We start from the raw sequence: 20804 nt of genomic DNA, 5'->3' as shown, positions 1-20804 counted from the left end.
GGCCCAATATTGAATGTACTTTCTTTGTAGGGATTAAGTGATGTATAATAGCAGTGTAAGGAGATAAATCCGATTTGGCCAGATACTTACCATCATATTCAACTGAGAAAATGTGTACCACGGAGTTATGTCGGATAGAGATTGCCCATGTAATACAACTAGGAAGGGGAAATATGTCTTACGTTGCATTTCAATCGCGCGGAGGAATTTGGGTTCAAGGGGGGCAACTCTTACAACATTGTCAGCTTGTGCGCCATCGTCGCGTCAGGCTGAAAAAAATCGGACTTTCCTACGAAAAAGTAAGAATTGATACATTTATTGTATCCAGCAATACGCTGATAAGGTTACCCGTTAAGATAAGACAATTGATTTGAACAACAATAGCATGCCCCGATACTACACTGTGGCAGTTGTCCAGTACAGACTACCCACTGGATAATGATAGGACACCGAAAGAAAACCGTAAACACACACTTTGTAAATTGATGTCAAAAAAGCAAAAAAAAAAAAAAAAACGAAATGGTTCGTCAATGCTAGCACAGAGGCATGGGAATTTCTTACAGTCTAATGTCACTATATTTATGCTAATGCAGTACTTTTTCAGACGTTCTAAGATGCTAGATTAACAAACATTCCGTAAAATTGGCAACACTCGATGTTCAAATAAAAAAGTATTTATTTCCATTGCAGCACAAAGTCTATATCTGTGCAGAGATTACGTACGACTACCAAACCTTATACAAACTAACAGTCAGCCTTCCAATGATCGTCGTTATCGACGGACCTACCTTCGTCATTCCATAAAAAAAACTGGTTAACACAAATAATCCAAATAGATCGAATACTCGTACCTAGCCAGTCTCCCCTGGCCCTGTCACCATGTCTGGTTTAGGGTCAGAACGCAGTTCTATATGAAAACGTGATATTCTCCAACACCGTTTGGTGTCGCTAAGATTTTGGTGCAGACAAAAAATATAGACCCTCGTGTTTCGCTGGTCAAAATTTCACTTATATGTTACCCTATGGACATCATGATTTTAGATGAATTTCGAAGTATTTTGGTCTCCCGTGTCAATGTTTGTCGAATGTTAGGTAGTCTGTTGAGTCTGTGGAATTGATAACTGGTCATCTGTCAAAGGGAGGAAATGAGAGCCAAACAAACATATGGATTAACGTTTTTTATTGAATATAACAAGCATTTAGTAACCTTAGTAACAATCAACACGAGCTCACGAGTAAATAGAGCACGTGGCTATAAATAAATAGAGTTTGTGATTTATGTTTATTTGTACTGAGTGCATGAATTATACCATAGTTTACTTAGAACGGTCATTTATACAAACATGTGTTGCTGACGAAGAAAATAAATGACTTTGAGAACCCTGTTTAATAAATGTACTAACTTAATAGATAAAAAAACATTTTTCAATCACTTTTGTTTACTGGCGCGAGAAAACAATGATTTGGATGACGGAAAATACCCTATTGTTATGACACAGTAATTTGTATTGTTTTATAAGATGTACATTTGTCACAACAAATACAATGGAATTCATTTACATTGTAATATTAATTATGATATGTAAACTACAATAATTTAATCTTTCTTGTAACAATTGTTTTCATTGGCTTAAACAAATTAACGTAAAAATATGGCGTCACCGTTTGTAACCTTTCTTTTAACTGGCTGACACAGCAGCGTAGTAATTTCTAAGAGAAAAGAGTTCGGCAATTAAAAGTGGACACCCACAGGGAATATGTACAATTATTGTGTAATTATACAAATTAATGTATGTAAAAAGGAAATAACGGAAATAAAATTAAAAATGTAATTATAAGGATTAACTTGAATATGTGAAATTCGTGGCGTTTTAGAGTTCCCTCTTTTTTGTGTTGTATCTCCACGACAAAGAAAATATATTCAAGTTAATCCTTAAGTAGCTTTCTGGAACAAGTTTTTAAATTTAGATATATTTTATTGAACCTCGAATTTTCAAAAATATTAACAACTCATTTATTATTAAAACATTGTTTGAGACAAACTGGGTAATACAGATTTAATATAATAGAGATGTCCATCTTCATAATTTTTCTTGTTTATTTTTTTTTAATTTAAGGCTGCATACGATGCACACGATCATGTTTCGTAATGATGATATACTTATGTAGTATACATCATCATTGACTATTGTTTATATGTTGTTATAATTGTATGATTATGAGCTGCAAGGCTTCAAGTGAAATAAACATTGAAGCAAACATTGAAGTTACAATTATATTATACACTTGAGGTAAATACTTTGATGTCTTTGTAAATATTCATCCCACGAGTGATACATCCATATCATTGCTATCTAGCACGATACAAATATTATTATCTTTATTATATCAAATAATGAACCTCCATGTAGTGCATATTCTTTCAAAATATTGTGACACATGATGATACACAAACTGGAAACTTTAAAGCAATAATGACGTCACAGTTTACACTGCCGATTTCTGTCATTTTGCTCATTAAAGCCTGTTCTCTGATTGGTTGGTTTATGATACTTTATTACATATCACAGGTAAAATTGTTATAAATTGTGATATGCTCAACATATTGTGATATGTGCCACATGAAACAAATTGCAACAAAAAGCGAAATGAAACATAACAATTCGTCTCTAAAACTGAACATCATTTCTGTCATAATCAATATTTACAATTCACAGGAAACACTTATGACTCGAGATTTGTGTACTCAGCGTCAATAGAAACTAATACATTCTATAAAACAACTTATTTTCACGTGCAATTAATTTTTGCGTATATCGCGGTGATAAAAATTCGCGAAAATCAATCACCGCGAAATAGTTTCACTGACAAGTACAGTAGGAGTTTATGACTTATAAATCGCGCAGTAAATAACAGCGAACAAGTCGTTATGCATGAAAACGCGAAATCAAGTCGTCGCGAAAACAAGTTAGTTTACGGCAATATACAATATGATATACATGTATATTGTTACAAAACAGTATTGAAACATAACATAATTTCTATCAGAATCACACGTGTACACGTAGTTTACTATTTACCTTATCATACCTATGATAATACTGAACCTACAGGTTATCAAAAGTTGTAAACATGCAACTCAATACTGACATTATATCTATATATAAAGTAACATAGCTATGATCCTACAGCGATAATTACATGTGTTATATCTATATTTTTGGTATTATGTACAGGTATAGCTGCAGTTATATCGTGTGTCATAGATACAACAAAATGTGGCTGAGTATTATTGTAATAATCACAACTCTACAATTCAGAAATATACAAAATAACATAGAATTACATTGCATTGCTCTACACTGTATTTTGCAACAAACACCGTGTTGTTTAGACAGGATGTAACAGGATTAAAAGCACAACAAACACCGTAAAATTGACACACTGAAAGGTTGGGGGTGACAAAACGGTTAAATTGACACACTGAAAGGTTGGTCTATTTCGAATGTAAGTATTTTAACTTAAAATGATAATGAAAATGGTTCCTTTTTTGTGTTATTTCACAAGTTTTTAAATGCAGCAATTTTCGGGTGAGTGATTATGACAAGTGAAATAATTACGAGTTTATTGATAGATGTATAGATGTCTTCCTGGTATCCCCATTACGACATTCTTATTATTCTTTAAGAGTGTATTACAGAGCGATGATTGTCACCATCACGGACGACATACAGAATTATAAAATCAAACATATACATTGCATTGTTATACAGGTAATAGCACTGTTATATATTACAGCTAATACCGCATTGTTTGGACAGGCCAAGGAATCACATAACAACAAACAAAATAAAGAAAAGATAACAAAAACAAACGTAACAAACAGTTAAATTGACAGGTCAGACGGAAGGTTTGGAAGAAGTAAGAACAAATGTGATGTTGAAAAACAATTAAACTGCAATTGAAAATATTTTTACCTTAATATTCATACACGTATTGAAGAGGCACGGGCCTGTTGGTTTCTTGGCTGCAAATATTTAATCTAAAATATATCTTCAACATTACGTTATTTGGACATTTTTTATAATGATTTAGCCCATTGGATTATGATGGCTTATAAAAGCTGACCGGCCGCCATTAAATATCTACTGACGGAGACAATGATGGAACTTATTTCATTGTTCTCTATCACATTACCGAATAGTCATGATGTAACACTGCCTCTATCAGTCTTCTGGCTATAACCGTATTAAAGACAACGGTAACACAGTAACAATGATGTCCCCCTGTCCGGTTGGTGTAGTCCAATCTTCGCTAGCCATAGCCTCTGATTGCTCCTGGAGCGGAATGCATTCAAAAGCCTTGGCAAGCAAGGAGTCTAGCATAAACAGAAATTTTGTCTAGAGAAGATGGGGAGTATACCCAATCAGAAGCCTTGGCTAGAGAAGATGAGGAGTATATCCAATCAGAAGCCTTGGCTAGCGAGGATGAGGAATATACCACAATCAGAAGCCTTGGCTAGAGAAATTAGGAGTATACCCAATCAGAAACCTTAGCTAGTGAAGATGAGGGGTATAAACAATCAGAAGCCATGGCTATAGAAGATGAGAAGTATACCCAATCAGAAGCCTTGGCTAGCGAAGATGAGGAGTATACCCAATCAGAAGCCTTGGCTATAGAAGATGAGGAGTATACCCAATCAGAAGCCTTAGCTAGCGAAGATGAGGAGTACACCCAATCAGAAGCCTTGGCTAGAGAAGATGATGAGTACACCCAATCAGAAGCCTTGGCTAGAGAAGATGATGAGTACACCCAATCAGAAGCCTTGGCTAGAGAAGATGATGAGTACACCCAATCAGAAGCCTTGGCTAGCGAAGATGAGGAGTACACCCAATCAGAAGCCTTGGCTAGAGAAGATGAGGAGTATACCCAATCAGACGCCTTAGCTAGCGAAGATGAGGAGTACACCCAATCAGAAGCCATGGCTAGAGAAGATGAGGAGTATACCCAATCAGACGCCTTGGCTAGCGAAGATGGTGTGTAGTCCATGCCATCTTCCTTTAGGTAGGGTGAAGTCCATCACAATGTCACAGCGTATCAGTACCGTTCCTAAACAGACTTCATTAAGACTGTGACTTTCTGTAAAATGTACAAGGTGGTTGTTTTACATGATTATCATTTCCAGAATGGTTGCAAATGGGAGCATCAACAGTGTTGTGACAACAGCTTTAAAGGCGAAACTGTACTGTGATCCCGTGCTGTCAGCCGTACTGGTGAGGGCGGTGTAGCGAGGCGCTATATCTAAAACAGCAAACATAAAACGTTCTCATGAAAATCAGTAATCTTACTTCACTGTACTAGTTAAAGGATACATACATTAAAAGGGATAAAAATAGCAATAATATACTTTTTAAAGTAATAATGCAATTTTTAACATAGTATTACTTAAATTATTTTCTTATCAATATTGTTCTTATACATGAACATGTTTAAACCAGTATTTGCAGTGATGTTCAGTTAAAAGAATGATGTCACATTTTTGTGACTATTTTGACGTTGTCATAAAGATGATAAAACGATATCACACATTTGCATATCATAGTGACAATGAAAAAAATAGATAGAGACCAACAATTAGTTCAAGAATCACAATAAAAGATGTTCTGCAAAATGTTTTCTTACGTGATTTGATTTCGAACCGGAAGTCTTCTAGGTGAGTTTTTACTTTGATGAAGAATACTTCCATATTCACATCTGATAGTTGAAGAATACTAAACACTGTCTCTCCTGTCTGGTTCGTCTGAGGAGTAAACAATAGCAGTGATATTTCAATATTATACAAATCTATTGTTATTTCAATAACAATTATTCCTATATCTCAATTTCATTGGTATTTCTGAACCAAACGATTACATTAATAAAAACATAAAATTGTACTTTATTCATGTCTTCTTTGTACGATGATTTGTACAAAATATAATTCACTACCTACCTAGAGCCTACCTACACACCTAAAGCTGTACCTACACACCTACATACCTACATACCTAAATCTGTACCTACACACCTATATACCTTAGTCTGTACCTACACACCTACATACCTACATACCTAAATCTGTACCTACACACCTACATACCTAAATGTACCTAAACACCTACATACCTAAATCTGTACCTACACACCTACATACCTAAAGTGTACCTTCACACCTACGTCAATACCTGCGTACCTACATCTGTATGTTAAGTATGTCAGTAACCTATCCTCGAGGAGTGGTTGTCCCCAAACGGTAAGCTTGTGGGTAATCGTTATCTTTAGAAAACTCAATATTGTGATAATATTACTAGAAGTGGGTCATTTGACAGCAGCACGTGAGGAGAATTCAGCTGTATACGGGTGGTCGAGAGTACTACAATATTTAGTTTACTATAAATATGTATAGCCACTGTTGTTTTGTTTGGTTATTAATTTTCAAATGAAACAGCATAATCAAAACAGTTAAATATATGTATATATAGGAATAAGATATAAGCTCCAAAGGATTATCACAAAAATACATTAGTGAATACATGTAATACCTTAAATGTTATATTGTATGTGTAAATACTGAATACCCACAATATTCCTGAATGACCCACATGATTCAGAAAAATCCTTTGCATTTTTATAAATGGCCAATGAATTATATTACAGATAGTTTTAAAATGACCCATCCATTTGGTAACCCTGTAAAATTTATATCATAGCCCATTACGCCCTTATAGGGAACAACCAACCAATTGAAAAAATATATTTTTGAAAAAGCCCCTGTGTATAGAAAGTTGAGCCAAGGATAAAATGTCTGGCAGCCACTGATTGGCCAGTATGTTATGAAGTGAGAAAATAGATATGTAGCCTGATAGGTAACTATCAATAAGAAATGTTGATATAAATTTCGCAAGTCCGATTGATTTTTCCTAAAGTTCAGGTAATAATAATAAACAGGTAAACTTTTAAGATGTTTGAGAATTTTTACTGCGAAATTCACCTATTTTCAAAATGGCTACCCTGGAGAAAATTTGAGCTGAAGGACCCAATTGTTTTTTTTGATTAGGTGTTATATCAGACCCTAAACTTTTGTTATAAACCATAATTGTCATATTGAATTCAAGAATTTTAATGAAATACTCCAAAATGTTAACACTAAAGTCTATGGAAAAACAATTGGTTGGTTGGTCCCTTATAATCCTCAGTGATGTTAGGGACATCATACAGCTGTCACGTCCTTCTAGAACTTGTCAATAATGTTAGGGGCATCATACAGCTGTTTGGTTATTCTAGGATTCGCCAGTGATGTAAGGGACAAAATATAGCTGTTCGTCCTTCTGGGACTCGTCAGTGATGTAAGGGGCAAAATACAACTGTTAGTCCTTCTAGGACTCGTCAGTGATTTTAGGGACATCATACAGCTGTTCGTCCTTCTAGGACTCATCAGTGATGTAAATGGCATCACACACCTGTTTGGTGATTCTAGGACTCGTCAGTGACACAATTTGATGAAATGCTGCGTTTGACTACCGCCTTTACTATCTCCATTAATGAATTATAGAATATTTGAGTAATAAGTATCATAAGTAAGATAAACCAGAATGGGGCGATTAATTAATGTGAACACGATTAACGTGACAAATTTCTACACTGCTTTTATTGTCGTATCATATATCTGAATCTAGCTCTCTGATATTGGACATTACATATTCTTTGTCAGGTTTTGAATATTAAATTTCATTACCTATTTTATTTACTGGTGAGTACGTACCCTACTGGAATTTTTCGCGGTCTCCAACTTACAAAAATGATATGTGGGTTCCAAATGAATGTTGGCAAACATCTTATGATGACACCTTGATCTCGCTTTTTATCCTTTGTAATCTGTGCATATTTGTCACATTAAACGATATGCCTGGGTCTGTTATGACGTTGTAATGTTGTCTTACAACATTCTGTCCAAGTTAGTTCAGACCTACAGTATGTACAATAGAAACGTATCTTGCGAGCCTTAAACAACCGCTTGACATTCTCAATATTGTCCTCAATGTAAGAGATACCAAAGAATCTTGACACTTCTGTCTAGCGACTCCTATTGTGTAGGTATATTGACACTGAATGGTCGCCGGACACTATCGAGGGCTTTGTTGTGGTAGCTTGCCTGATACAATTACATTTTACTTCCCTGTCATGCTTCTTGATCGCCTAAGCGAGCAGGATGGGATTGTTTTCATCCCTTACAGTTTGTTTCACTGGGTGATTGGATAGGACCAGGACGAGTGGCCGAGACTGACTAGGAAGGATGTATACCTCGCTACTGATGTGACCTTTCTAGAAGGTCACAGTAGTTCAGGTATCACCAAACGACATATGCTTCATTGCGTTACACCAAGAGTTTGTTTTGTTAGTCTGTTTCCTGGGTTTATCGCTCCGTGATCAGCAAGGTTTATTTTGAGACGGGATTTCCTTGCAGCAGTTGGTGACTAACTCACTGAATAACATACGGGAGGCCCGTCACATGCCATCCAGATCATTAGGGTAAATTGTCTTGCCCAAGGACACAACCACTGCAGCAAAGACCGGCCCGATTCTCAGCTTCCCGAGAAACACAAACCGGCACGGGTAGGGGGCTTCGAACCACACACCTCGAATCTTCATTTGAGAATACGTGGCTGGCGCCCCAACCGACTGAGCTATCCGGCCGCTACACAGAGAGTCTAACTGACACCGCAATTGTCTGATTTAATGTCATGTGTGCATGACGAATGCTAGTTATGAATAATATCTTTTAAAAGTTTGACAATATTTATAGCTAGCTTGTTAGCAACGTAGTGCTTGTCTGTCTTTTTTTCAGACATCGACAAGGATCGTGTTCTATGGACTATACCTGACATGACAAAACCATGGCGTTGTTATTCTGTCTTGACGACAATTCCTCGGTATCCAATGATATGTCGTCACAAACAGCACCTGCCACACGGCACTCCACTTGATCCCGTTTACCTTTCACCCATACCTTTGGCTGACAGGAAACAATTGGTGCAACGCCTTCATCTGAATAATTAAATCATATACCAGGTTTGGTAGTCATAATTATAGTTATTGACAATATCGTTACGAAAACAGATATTGTATAGAAATTCGGTCAAAGAATTCGGATATACAAGTGTATACGAATTAAGGGCAACAGAAAGTTTGAAAAAAAAAGAAGACATTGGCTTGTCGGTGACATGCAATTATATGCTCGCTTTTCATTGAAGGGGAATTATCTTAATTTTTTTAATGTTTTCAGTTTTCCGCTCGATAGTTATTCTTAATACGGGAATACCAATGTTGCAATCGTTGAGGTAACACAAAGGATTTCGAAAATATTATGTAAAGATTATTTCATTTACTTTCATTTATTATAATTATACATGTGTATAGCCGGTCACTTCGTCATTGAAAATCGATACCTAAAACAATCTTACACCAGTTAAATAAATAAATATTACAGAAAACTTACGGACATTGGTAGAAAACCCGAGAGTGTGGGTATCAGTAAATTTCTCTGTCGTGCTAACGCGACAGGCGACATTTCTATCCTCAGAGCTCAGATCCAGGTCCACAGTTGAAGTACGAGCAACTTTAAGACCATTTATAAATATAACGTAAGATACGGTTATATCTTGTCTTCGTGTGGCACAAACAAGTCTATATGTACCGGAAGTTATGTTCACTTCCTGTAACGAGAGGTCGGGCGTCCTTGATTCTCTGTTAATGGTGACTTCCGATCCTGTTACATCTTTATCGAGGTTTCTTAAAGTGAAAGACACATGACCGATATCACCTGTAAAGTAAAAATATGTGTCATGTTAATTGAAGTTTAACCTAAAAACAGGTCTACGCTAAAACCGATATCAATTCCGCCATCAAACTCATCGTAATAATCGCGTGTTTAGAGTTACGAAATATATATAGCATTTCACCCGTGAGAAAGTTTGCGTGCAATGAAAATCACATCTCCGTGAGAAATTTATTTTGACGCTACCATAACAATAGAGAAGTCAAACGTGAAACGGTAACTAATTAAAATTCGGTTATATGATAGGTATCCGTGTGTATTCCATGGAGTTGTATTTTTATCAACAGTGTGTCGTATGTTATTGAATGTGTCAGGGTGAACTTGTGATAACAGTTTTATCTTTGGTAATCTGGCTCCTGTTTTCTCACCCAACCTTGATCCTTTTTCATGTATCTGTTAGTTATCTATGATAATGTGGTGATTATCTGGCCTGATATCAGACCATATCGAGATGTTTATAAATGAGTACAATGCGTATTTACCATGTCATCCTGTGTATACCGTTTAGCAACGTAGTGGCAATAAACTCCCTGTTAGGAGTGGAGAACAGGCAACTCCGAAATAAACCCACCCAACTAACATCATATTCAAATTTGCATATTCATAATACAACACATTTGGGAAACATGTTGTCATTTCCCATTGTGCTAAAATCTGCTCAATGAAATAAACTTTCACCTAAATAAGAAAATGCGTAATTGCACTACCCATTGAAGTTTAATAAAACATATATGAATTAATAAGATGAATATAAAACAAATTCATTGTGTTCAGACAATACCAAATACGTGCAAAATTATTTGGATCATTAAAAAGGATTCGTGAGCTAAATTGGTTATCTTAACAGTCCCTGTAATCAGATTATGATACGGTGTAGTGTAAACAGTTATAAGTGACCACAAACGTTTTCTACATGCACGTGTGTTTATCTGACGTCATCATCAGTGTATAGTTACACGAGTAAAGGTAGCTCAAAGGGGGTGTGTCCGAGATAACACGGAAAATGGAACCTCTAACAGCTTAAACGATAAAAGGTTAACAAATTTCTCCTAGAATAAGTGATATTAAAATAATCACTTCAATCATAATGTTTTATAGTTTTATTACGTTTATAGAACGCATACAAAATAGAGCTTAATTAATTGGTATCGTCGAAAAATATTGATGACAACAAATGATTGAAACTGTAAGTAATGCTGACGTAATAATCAAACAATAATTCAAAATCATCATCATTTGAACGAGTGAAAGATATTTGAACGAAAATACAGATTTGCATAGAGATTTCTAAATTAGTTCAATGAGAATAGGACCAAATGCTCCTAAAGAGTGAGCGTCCTCTGCTTTATCGGCGATATCCGCCATATATATCTAGGACAAACCATGGCTACGCCACAATCTCAAATGAGAGGGTGGTAAGAACGGAACGATGGAGAATATCAAAAATCAGCAAAATCACGTCTGACTTTATATCGCATATAGAAATAGATTATTTTTAAATGAGACCATAAAACTTCTAGTCTTCATCAATCTGACTCTCTCGAAACCTTTGACTTGAGAAGTACATTATTCCGTAGTTTTAGCCTTGCTTTCTCGCTCTGTCTGTAACGACACACATATTCTACGTGCCTTTTTACGCTGCTATTACCAGCTTTGATTCTGAAGGTGACCCTTAGCTGAAGGTGACCCCTAGCTGAAGGTGACCCTTAGCTGAAGGTGACCCCTACCTGCCCATTACAGTCTGCCGAGGAGCTACCATACTCACCTTTCGTAACCTTGAGAGTTTCTGTTTTGTGGTATGCAACCTTTGAGCCACATGTATAGTTTCCCGAGTCCGCCACCGTAACACCTGTAATTACAATATACCTTAACATAATAACAAATAACAAATTAATTATAATATACCTATCAATTGCTTTGTGTTTATATTCTATAACATACCTATCATCAAGTGGTTTGTGTTTATTTTCTCCTAGATAACCGTTCTGTCCTCCTTTGTACGTGAGAATGGTACCTGTAGTCGCCATTGTATGACAAACTGGGATAAGGATAGTCCTAATTAACATCGATCATTTACATGGCGACCATCGGTAAAGACCAGGTGTTCCGGAAGAGTAAACGGCAATGTGTGAAAGTTTACACGTGTTTCTATGTAAAAATCAGATAGTCCGCCCTTCAGAACTGTTTGTTCTTTTAACACTGGACTTATATGAACTTTGTACATGTTGCATCATTGTTTACTGTAGAAGATCGATCAGTAGAAGGATATCTTGTGGTTACCGTACAGGTGCGAAACTATTAAATAAATATCTCTCACTTCACTGATTTTATACAATTCTTAGTCCATTCACAAAATTTCATATATATATTATATACAATACCATACGTGGTCTTTTTATTTATGTAACTAAATGGGTTGATGCATGAGTTGTGTAGTGTTACAATATCCATAATGTATGAAGAATACTCGTTATCAAGAAGGATATATATAGGTATTCAGAAAATTCTGCAATGTATACTATCATCATGTTACTTTAATTCAGATAATTTGAAAAAAGACGGTACTCACGTTTTGAAATTTCTACTACAGTAGTTTGATTTTCTGGTCCTGTTGTGAAGTGATGGAGTTGGAAGCCACTTTCAGGTTCCACGTCTGTATTAATAGCAATTCCTGTCATGACGTCACCTTTCGTCACCGCGAAGAACACGGGGTCAAATATTAAATGTAGAGGGTTAACGCTGACGTCACAGGAAAAACGAAATATGTCCCCTTCCTCCAGAACATGGTGTGTCATCTGACACAGACATAACTCTGTCAAAATATGAAATAATGATTAGTTAAAGATTACCTGTGATCGTGACAGGTCAAGATATGCAATGAGAAAGCAATGGTAAAAATTATGTTGGTACAATATTCAGACCGGAGTCCAAACCTGGGTCCATAGCACCAATACACAAGACAAAGACAAGGTAACAATAACGTAAATGACTTAGAAGTGGTTTGATAATATACGTTTACATTTGCTTCGGAAATTGCGAACCTTTTACTTAAATGTTGCTTATCACATAAATGATTTTCTGATTTGGAAAGATGTCTGTCGCCTGTTACAATGGTAGTGATGGTATGTACAAGGTAGAGCTAGATCTGTGTTGGAACCACAAGGTGACCACATCTTTATCTGTGGTTTTAGGCATGTTCTCCCATTATTCCTGGATAAGCGATACCTGCTCCTACGACAGAAGTCGGGTGGTGAAGTGATAATGCACTCGCTTTTTTCTTTGCAGCCTTGCATCCAAATACTGTTTGGCCTAAAATGATCATTGTTATAGATGGGCCGTTTAACAAAATCAACCAATCAATCAATAATTCAAACAAGCCTTCCATCCAAGCCAACAAGAGGACTAATTAGAAGATAACTTGTTTTACAGTTATTTTCAAGTGAATTTTATAGTTAGATATAAAGCAGCACTTTGCATAAGTTGCCGGGTTTTCGCCTGTCCTTGTCTGACCATTTTGATATAATATAGTTTATGTATATCTTTTGTCTTTCCTGTTTCTTTGGATTTGACAACTTAACTTGTCACCGACTTATTGAACACTTTCATTTTTCTTCTTCTATCTTTTTACCATTTCTACCGTTGATTCATACTATATTTCACTTATTTCGTTCACGGTATGTACTTGTATGTGCACGTAACCCTTTGGTAGAAATAATTTTACCCTCTCCTTTTTGACATATTCGAGTGTATCAATCATTTTGATATATTGGAGCGTGTCTCTTATTTCGATAAATCCGAGATTGTCTCTTATTTTGATATATTCGAGTGTGTCTCTTATTTTGATATATTCGAGTGTATCTCTTATTTTGATATATTCGAGTATTGTCTCCTATTTTGATATATTCGAGTATGTCTCCTATTTTGATATATTCGAGCGTGTCTCTTATTTTGATATATTCGAGTGTGTCTCGTATTTTGAAATATTCGAGTGTGTCTCCTATTTTGATACATCCTCCATTTTGTGTAAGACCAGCGCATTGCCATTGTTGTCATGAATTGTGAATGGCGCAACAGAAATGGATGTCACCGTTTGACTAAGCCTTGCATATTTTGACTATAAAACCTGTCAAAACGGAGTTTTCTTAATTATGTGATAAAAGTTTCTTTTCCTTTTCATTTCATATGAGATTTTATGAAACTAGCCAAGGCCCGCAAAAAGTCTTTCTCTCCTTTTTGGTTATGGCGTACAATGTGTCTAAATGACATCAAGCCAGTTTTTATTTCTTTTTAACACATAAAACTTAAAACCTACTTCCTGTATATATGATTAAGTAATGAATAAATATGCTATTCAGTCTTGTAAGTATCTGCGAGCCGTACATCCTTAATGGCCTGAAATACGCTCAATGCACATTTTTTAAACCAACAAAATAAGTCTATCATAATAACTAATACCGAGTCACATCATGACTGATAACATGTGATTAGCATGTCCTAAATAAATCCTGAAATAAAGCGGAAACCAGTCCTGGTTCAAACCTTGAGCACAAGGTGTGCATTGGCCTTCACACTAAAATAGCTATCATAAATGAAGACCTTGAGATTTTCTGAGCTATCCCTTCCTTGCCATCATCACACCTGTAAATGGTTCAGACGCACCTATTTTATATTGCAAACATGTGGTGTACACTGGCCGTCTCGCTAAAATAAATAGCTATCTTAAAAGAAGACCTTGACAGATTTCTGATATATCCCTCCCTTGCCATAATCACAGACGCACCTTTAATGTATTGTAAACTGATAACACTATCGCGTGCGTTTGTTTGGAAACGTAAACAAAGACAGTTGATTGGCTTAAAGGACAATAGCCTGTCAAATAAATCCTTGAAATCCTTAGACGATTCGGTCACGACTAGTATTGATGAATAGTTAATAGTTATATAGTATATTATATACATAGCACAATTTATAAATTATTATGATATTAAGAATGTAAGCTGTGCAATAAAAATTAGAATCAAATTGCTAAAAAGAAAAAATACTACTGACATGGAACGGATGTTAGCTGAAATTATTCTTACTTGAAACATAAAACTAAATCGCATTTGTGTAATTTGAAGCATTGCTAACTGATTATATAGAGAATGAATAATATTTGATGATTCATATACAACGCATTAGACTGTTTCTTTTTAAAAGTCTGCAGAATTTACAGTGTATGAAGACATTTCAAAAAGGTGGGACTTTAGCTTGCTGCTATTCATCCTTTCATCTTGTTGACTTATAAGTTTGTTTTATCTTGTTGAATTATCTATAAATTGGTATGAAGTATACAACTGCAAATATCATTTAGACATATATATTAGCCTGAACGTGTCAAACAATCCAGTTTCTGGCTGGACATCAATGCATTTTATGGTTTTAATCTTATCGTTTATTTGCACAATTGTATTGATATATGCTTGACATGGGATACTTGATCTTGAACCTATATATTTAATAGTGCTACTAAACTCAGCTACGTAATGGAGAACCTGATATATGCCTAAATGGGTCAAGGTAAAGGCACAAAATACTCGAGATGAACATTACGGGTGGTCAGTCGTGTCACGCTCGGCCGATTACAGTAAACGTTTTGGCGGTAGTATTGTTTTCGCGCTTGTCGCGTTGGACGTCTTGCGCTAAATTCTGATTAAACTAATTGTACTTTCTATTATATCATTTCAATGGAAAATAATTTGGGTGTGCTAAATCATCATTACGCTAATCTTAAAATCTGGAAATGCGCTAAAATAGTTTACATCAACTAAAATGAATTGATGTAAGTCAAATTAAAGAAACTGCAGAAAAGTACTTTTAGAATCACAGGTAAACGTTCCAAGCTCATGCAATGCTCAGTTCAGTGTCTCAGCAATTGGTCTCAAAGAAAACAAATTATACAAGGTGAAACCTAATGGGTTCGCTGTAGGCAGCATTATTAGATCATCAAAGTTAACTGTGTCCTGCTATTTTTTATATGATCGTTATCGTCGTGGCAACCATATGGCGCAACAATGTCAGCAAGTCTGAAAATAGTGGTCATCTCGCTGCCTGTTGCAAGGTGTGCTCAGCTTGTGGTTACTTCATATGATAATCGTCGTCAGTAATGAATAATCTGGGAGGTTGAAACGTTGATACAAACATACTCTCCACGGTTCGCTGGAGATTGGTGACACTTCATTCTTTGTCGTAAATGTCCTTTTGTTTCCCCGACAACATTGACCCACAGAGGGCATACTCAATGCCATAAAAAGGTATTTGTTTGTGCAATTAATGTTTCAAAGCTTCTGGAAGGATTCTGGGCGTATTGATTGTATCGCTGTCCAAAGTGTATGTTCTTCGTAATGTCTCCATCGGCATAAGTTGAGCGTTCGCAACAGTGAGAAGCCTTTGGGTTCTATCCCCTGAACGAGGCGTACCAGATCTCTAAAACTGGTAACTACAGCTCCTACTTAACGCTCATTATTTAAGGGAGTGGGCCAATTGATTTGTCCAATGTCAGTATAATGTGACCGGGTGGGGTGTCCTGCTGGGTGTCATCGGCAGTATGCTTCAGTGAGATATCACTATAAAATCGACACCAGTCCCTCGCTATCACGAGGAGGCAAATACAAACATACCGCAGCCTCCCAAAACACACACCCCTGGCATGCAGCTCGCACACAGCGGAGGCCGTCCTAATATCACTGTTGACGTCGATTGGACGTTAAACAATAAAACCGAACCAAACTTCCGGCAGGATATTCGTGTTTTAGTGAACACCTGTATTTTATCAGTAAATTAAGCATACTAAAGGTATTGCATTTTTTGACATCAACTTGACTTCCTTGCCCTTGACCTTCGGCTCAAGGCTCAGTAAAATATTGACCCTTAATTTACCGCGTTATATCTGTAAGGTGATCATACTAAATGGATTCCCTACCAAATCTATTCCCACCTATCAGTAGAAGGTTCTAGTATTAACCTTGGATATGAGGTGAGTGTATACTGTCCGTCTAGCCAAAATAAACATGTTATCTAGAATGAAGACCTTGATATATCCTGAACTTTCTCTTACTTGGCGCAAACACGCTACTCAGCACTGAAAGATATTGCCTGTTGGCTAATACATTAGTTATATGGAATTTTCAACTGAAATGATTACATGAGCCATACAAGCTTTATCTGTGTAATTGGTGACCTGTACACTGCATGCAAAATGACGAGTATAAATCTGCAACACACAGCTGTTCCGTCCTTCTAGAACTCTTCAGTAATGCTAGGGACATCACACAGTTGTTCTGTCCTTCTAGAACTCTTCGGTGACATCAGGGAAGTCACACAGCTGTTTCGTCCTTCTAGGACTCGTCAGTGACGATAGGGACATCATACATCTGTTTCGTCTTTCTATGACTCGTCAGTGATGTCAGGGACATCATACATCTGTTTCGTCCTTCTATGACTCGTCAGCGATATTAGGGACATCATACAGCTGTTTCGTCTTTCTATGACTCGTCAGTGATGTCAGGGACATCATACAGCTGTTTCGTTCTTCTAGGACTCGTCAGTGATTCTAGGGACATCATACAGCTGGGTCGTCCTTCTGGAACTCTTCAGTGGAGCTTAAGACCAAATGTGTAGAAATCCCGAAGGCATGTCGAGGAAATTAAAATGGGACTAACTAAGTAGAAATGCGATAATAATCTAATCAATTTGACAAGACATGGATGTTTGATATTCTAGACGAAGATGACAAACGTATGTGTATCGTTAACTCCAAATATTAAATGAAAGACGGATTTCCTATTAAGAGAACCTGGAGTCTAAAATAAAGACTATTCCTCCATGATCTCAACGTAATTCGGGTGGCTGACAGAAAAAAAAACGAAATGTGGCACCTGTTTTATTAAGCATATAATCTTGCTACGTTTCCATGGATACATATTTGTAACGGAGGCGTAAAGTACACGGATTTGGGTAATACATTTTACTCTCCTCCCTTCCAAGGATATGAATGTCATGTAGATTAAATTGCTATCTGTGTAATTTGATATATCCAGCTAAATCATTTAAAAGTGCTTCTGAATCCTTTACGTAAACGATATCTACCGCATTTAGGCCAAGGTAAAAAACCAATGACACCACTAATCTCACACACCAATATCACGTGTGGTCAGTTGTCCCACTTGACCGATTATATCATATCCCACCAATAAACAAAACGTGTAAAAAACGTATGTAAGTTGATACGAACGCTCAAGAAATAACGACACGATTGTCATGAAAATTGACATGAGGGATCTCTGCGCCAGAGTCCGGGTATTTTTTTTTTGCAAAAATGACTATGTCTTTCCGTGTTCATTTTCTCGATATGTGGACTTTTCGGAGAAAACATACTCTTTTTCAATAAAGTACTTATTCCAAAAAAGGATTACAAAATATCACAGTTCTCTGTAAGTGTTTAGTGGTTGTAGGGAGAATCCTATCTTAGCTTAGAAACTTTACGTACAAAAGTTTTATATTCCATTAAATGTAAAATTTAATATAAGAATCGGTGTAAGGTATCACATGTTTTTCGCCACTCATTTGCCCATCATTGTTCTATAAGTTATCAGCGAATTCACACTTCAAACCCGTGGCCTTGACCTTCGTCATATATTTGATTGAAATAATTTGTTATATCAACACCGCAAAGTAAAGATTTTAATTTCTGTCCATTTTTAAAGGCTTATACTTTTTTTTCACTTATCGTTCAGGAGTGACCGGTCAGCCTTGTTAATATGATGTATAAAACATGTTAGATTATGAAGGGACATGATATGGCATTCACCTAGAACATGGTATAATTATGTTGTTTGTCCGTCTAAATCCGTGCCAAAATAAACACCCTACATTTCTATTTACGTTCGAGCGATGTACTGGATGTTTGACTGGTACCAGAAAAACTCCACTTCAGTGACTAATCGGTCATTGAGCATATGAACGGCGAAAGAGAATAATTTACCGTGAAACGTACTGATATCAATCTAAAGCATTACACGTTATTGTCTACATTCTTAACCATTACCAGTCATATTTAAATGTATTATATATTGTTGTGTTGTTGTGTGTTTGTACAAACCTTTAAATATCATCCACTAAACATACTTACAAAATTATAAATATTGGTGTTCCATTGATAATACTACATAATTGATATGACAATCATATCAGCGATGACATGGCTCGAGACTCAATTACTTTATAAAAATGGCATAATCCCGCTTAATCATGAACATCCTCAACGAAATTAAATTACCATTCTTTAATATACATTTTAGAAATATTGAATATCATTCATTCATTCATTCATTGACCGATCGATCGGTCCATTGTTTGTTGTCTTGATTCATACCTAGTAACAAATTCAATGATTCATCTTGATAAACATCTAATTAAGATCCCATCCTATTACAGCAGGTCACGAACGTAGTCTCCCTACTCCAGTTTCGTGTGCCATACATACATTCGGACAGAAATAGACAGTTTTGTTTTCACTTCAGTTAAAATTGGAATCGCATAATACTTTTGTTTCTTTTCTTGTCAAATTAGCTATTGTTGAAACATTTTTTAAATAAAAATCAACTAATTAAATCTCAGAAGAAAACTAATAAGGGTGGAGAGGGTTAAAATTGGAAGCACATAATAATTTTGTTTCTTTTCTTGTCAAATTATCTATTGTTGAAACATTTTTGAAATGAAAATCAACTAATTAAATTTCAGTAGAAAACTAATATATTAAGGGTGGAGAGGGTTAAAATTGGCAGCACATAATACTTTTGTTTCTTTTCTTGTCAAATTATCTATTGTTGAAACATTTTTGAAATGAAAATCAACTAATTAAATTTCAGTAGAAAACTAATATATTAAGGGTGGAGAGGGTTAAAATTGGAAGCACATAATACTTTGTTTCTTTTCTTGTCAAATTATCTATTGTTGAAACATTTTTGAAATAAAAATCTTTTCTTTTTATCCCAGGAGAAAACTAATAAGGGTGGAGAGAGTTACAATGTTCCAGCAATGTTGGGAGTACTTGATCCGTGACGTTCACAGCCACACAGTGGTCAATCATATAATACTGGTCAGTATGTATGATGAATCAGTTATACTGACCATCCTGTATATAACTAAGTTAAAACATACAAACAAATATAATATCTACATTATGACTAGTGTATATCATATTTCTAATAGACCTATAACGAGAGGTAACGAATGTTCAATACTCACGGAAACAGTAAAACTCGGCTATCAACAAAACTAGCGCCCTCATCTTAAATCCGTCCGATACACAATGTCAGTAAACACATATGTAGATACACTCGTGTTACACATGTTGCATGTCACTGTACGTGTGTTGTCCCCGATACCGATGTACTGACTATTAGTACATCAGGTAGATTAACATACAGAACGCGATATCATCCTATTTATGGTTACCTACACAAACCCTGTTTAAATGGCATGCCTTACAACAAGGACTAGTCTTCGCGATTTAATCTTGATCTTGTCTTGTGAAGTCATATATGTTAAGTGTGGTCGGGTAGCACAGCGTAACACACATGTCTCTCACTTAGGAGGTCAGGGTTCGATTCCCCAACCGGATGTGAATGTTATGTGTTTGAAGATAAAACTTAAATTAAAGAATATAAATTGTGCAGATTAATCAAATATCATTAGAAGCAGCCAAACTCACCTCAATATTCCATATCGCTTTCGTCCTGTGTCAATATCGCGTTTCTTCTCCTGGATCAATATCGCGTTTGACCTGAGTCTGTATCGCGTTTGTGCTGGATCCATATCGCGTTTGTCTTAGATCCATATTGTGATTGTCCTTGATACATATTGGGGCCGCGGTGGCCGAGTGGTTAAG

The 20804-nt window shown here is 36.0% G+C and overlaps 2 protein-coding genes across 2 annotated transcripts; one reads left to right on the top strand and one right to left on the bottom strand.

Moving 5' to 3' along the window:
* Nucleotides 1-1165: 1165 nt before the first annotated feature.
* LOC117343863 lies at nucleotides 1166-20343 on the bottom strand. Its single transcript, XM_033906409.1, has 7 exons — nucleotides 20162-20343; nucleotides 12444-12686; nucleotides 11640-11723; nucleotides 9536-9859; nucleotides 8918-9084; nucleotides 5683-5800; nucleotides 1166-5301 (listed from the first exon to the last, which is right to left on the bottom strand). Exons 1-7 carry the CDS (start codon nucleotides 20202-20204, stop codon nucleotides 5165-5167), a joined length of 1116 nt encoding a protein of 371 aa, XP_033762300.1. The 5' UTR covers nucleotides 20205-20343; the 3' UTR covers nucleotides 1166-5164.
* Nucleotides 4592-5044, top strand: LOC117344126. Its single transcript, XM_033906773.1, has one exon. It carries the CDS (start codon nucleotides 4592-4594, stop codon nucleotides 5042-5044), a length of 453 nt encoding a protein of 150 aa, XP_033762664.1.
* Nucleotides 20344-20804: the final 461 nt, after the last annotated feature.

The sequence above is a fragment of the Pecten maximus genome, chromosome 15 (assembly GCF_902652985.1).
Source record: "Pecten maximus chromosome 15, xPecMax1.1, whole genome shotgun sequence".
Lineage (NCBI taxonomy): Eukaryota > Metazoa > Mollusca > Bivalvia > Pectinida > Pectinidae > Pecten > Pecten maximus.
This window is presented reverse-complemented; position numbering and strand designations above follow the sequence as displayed.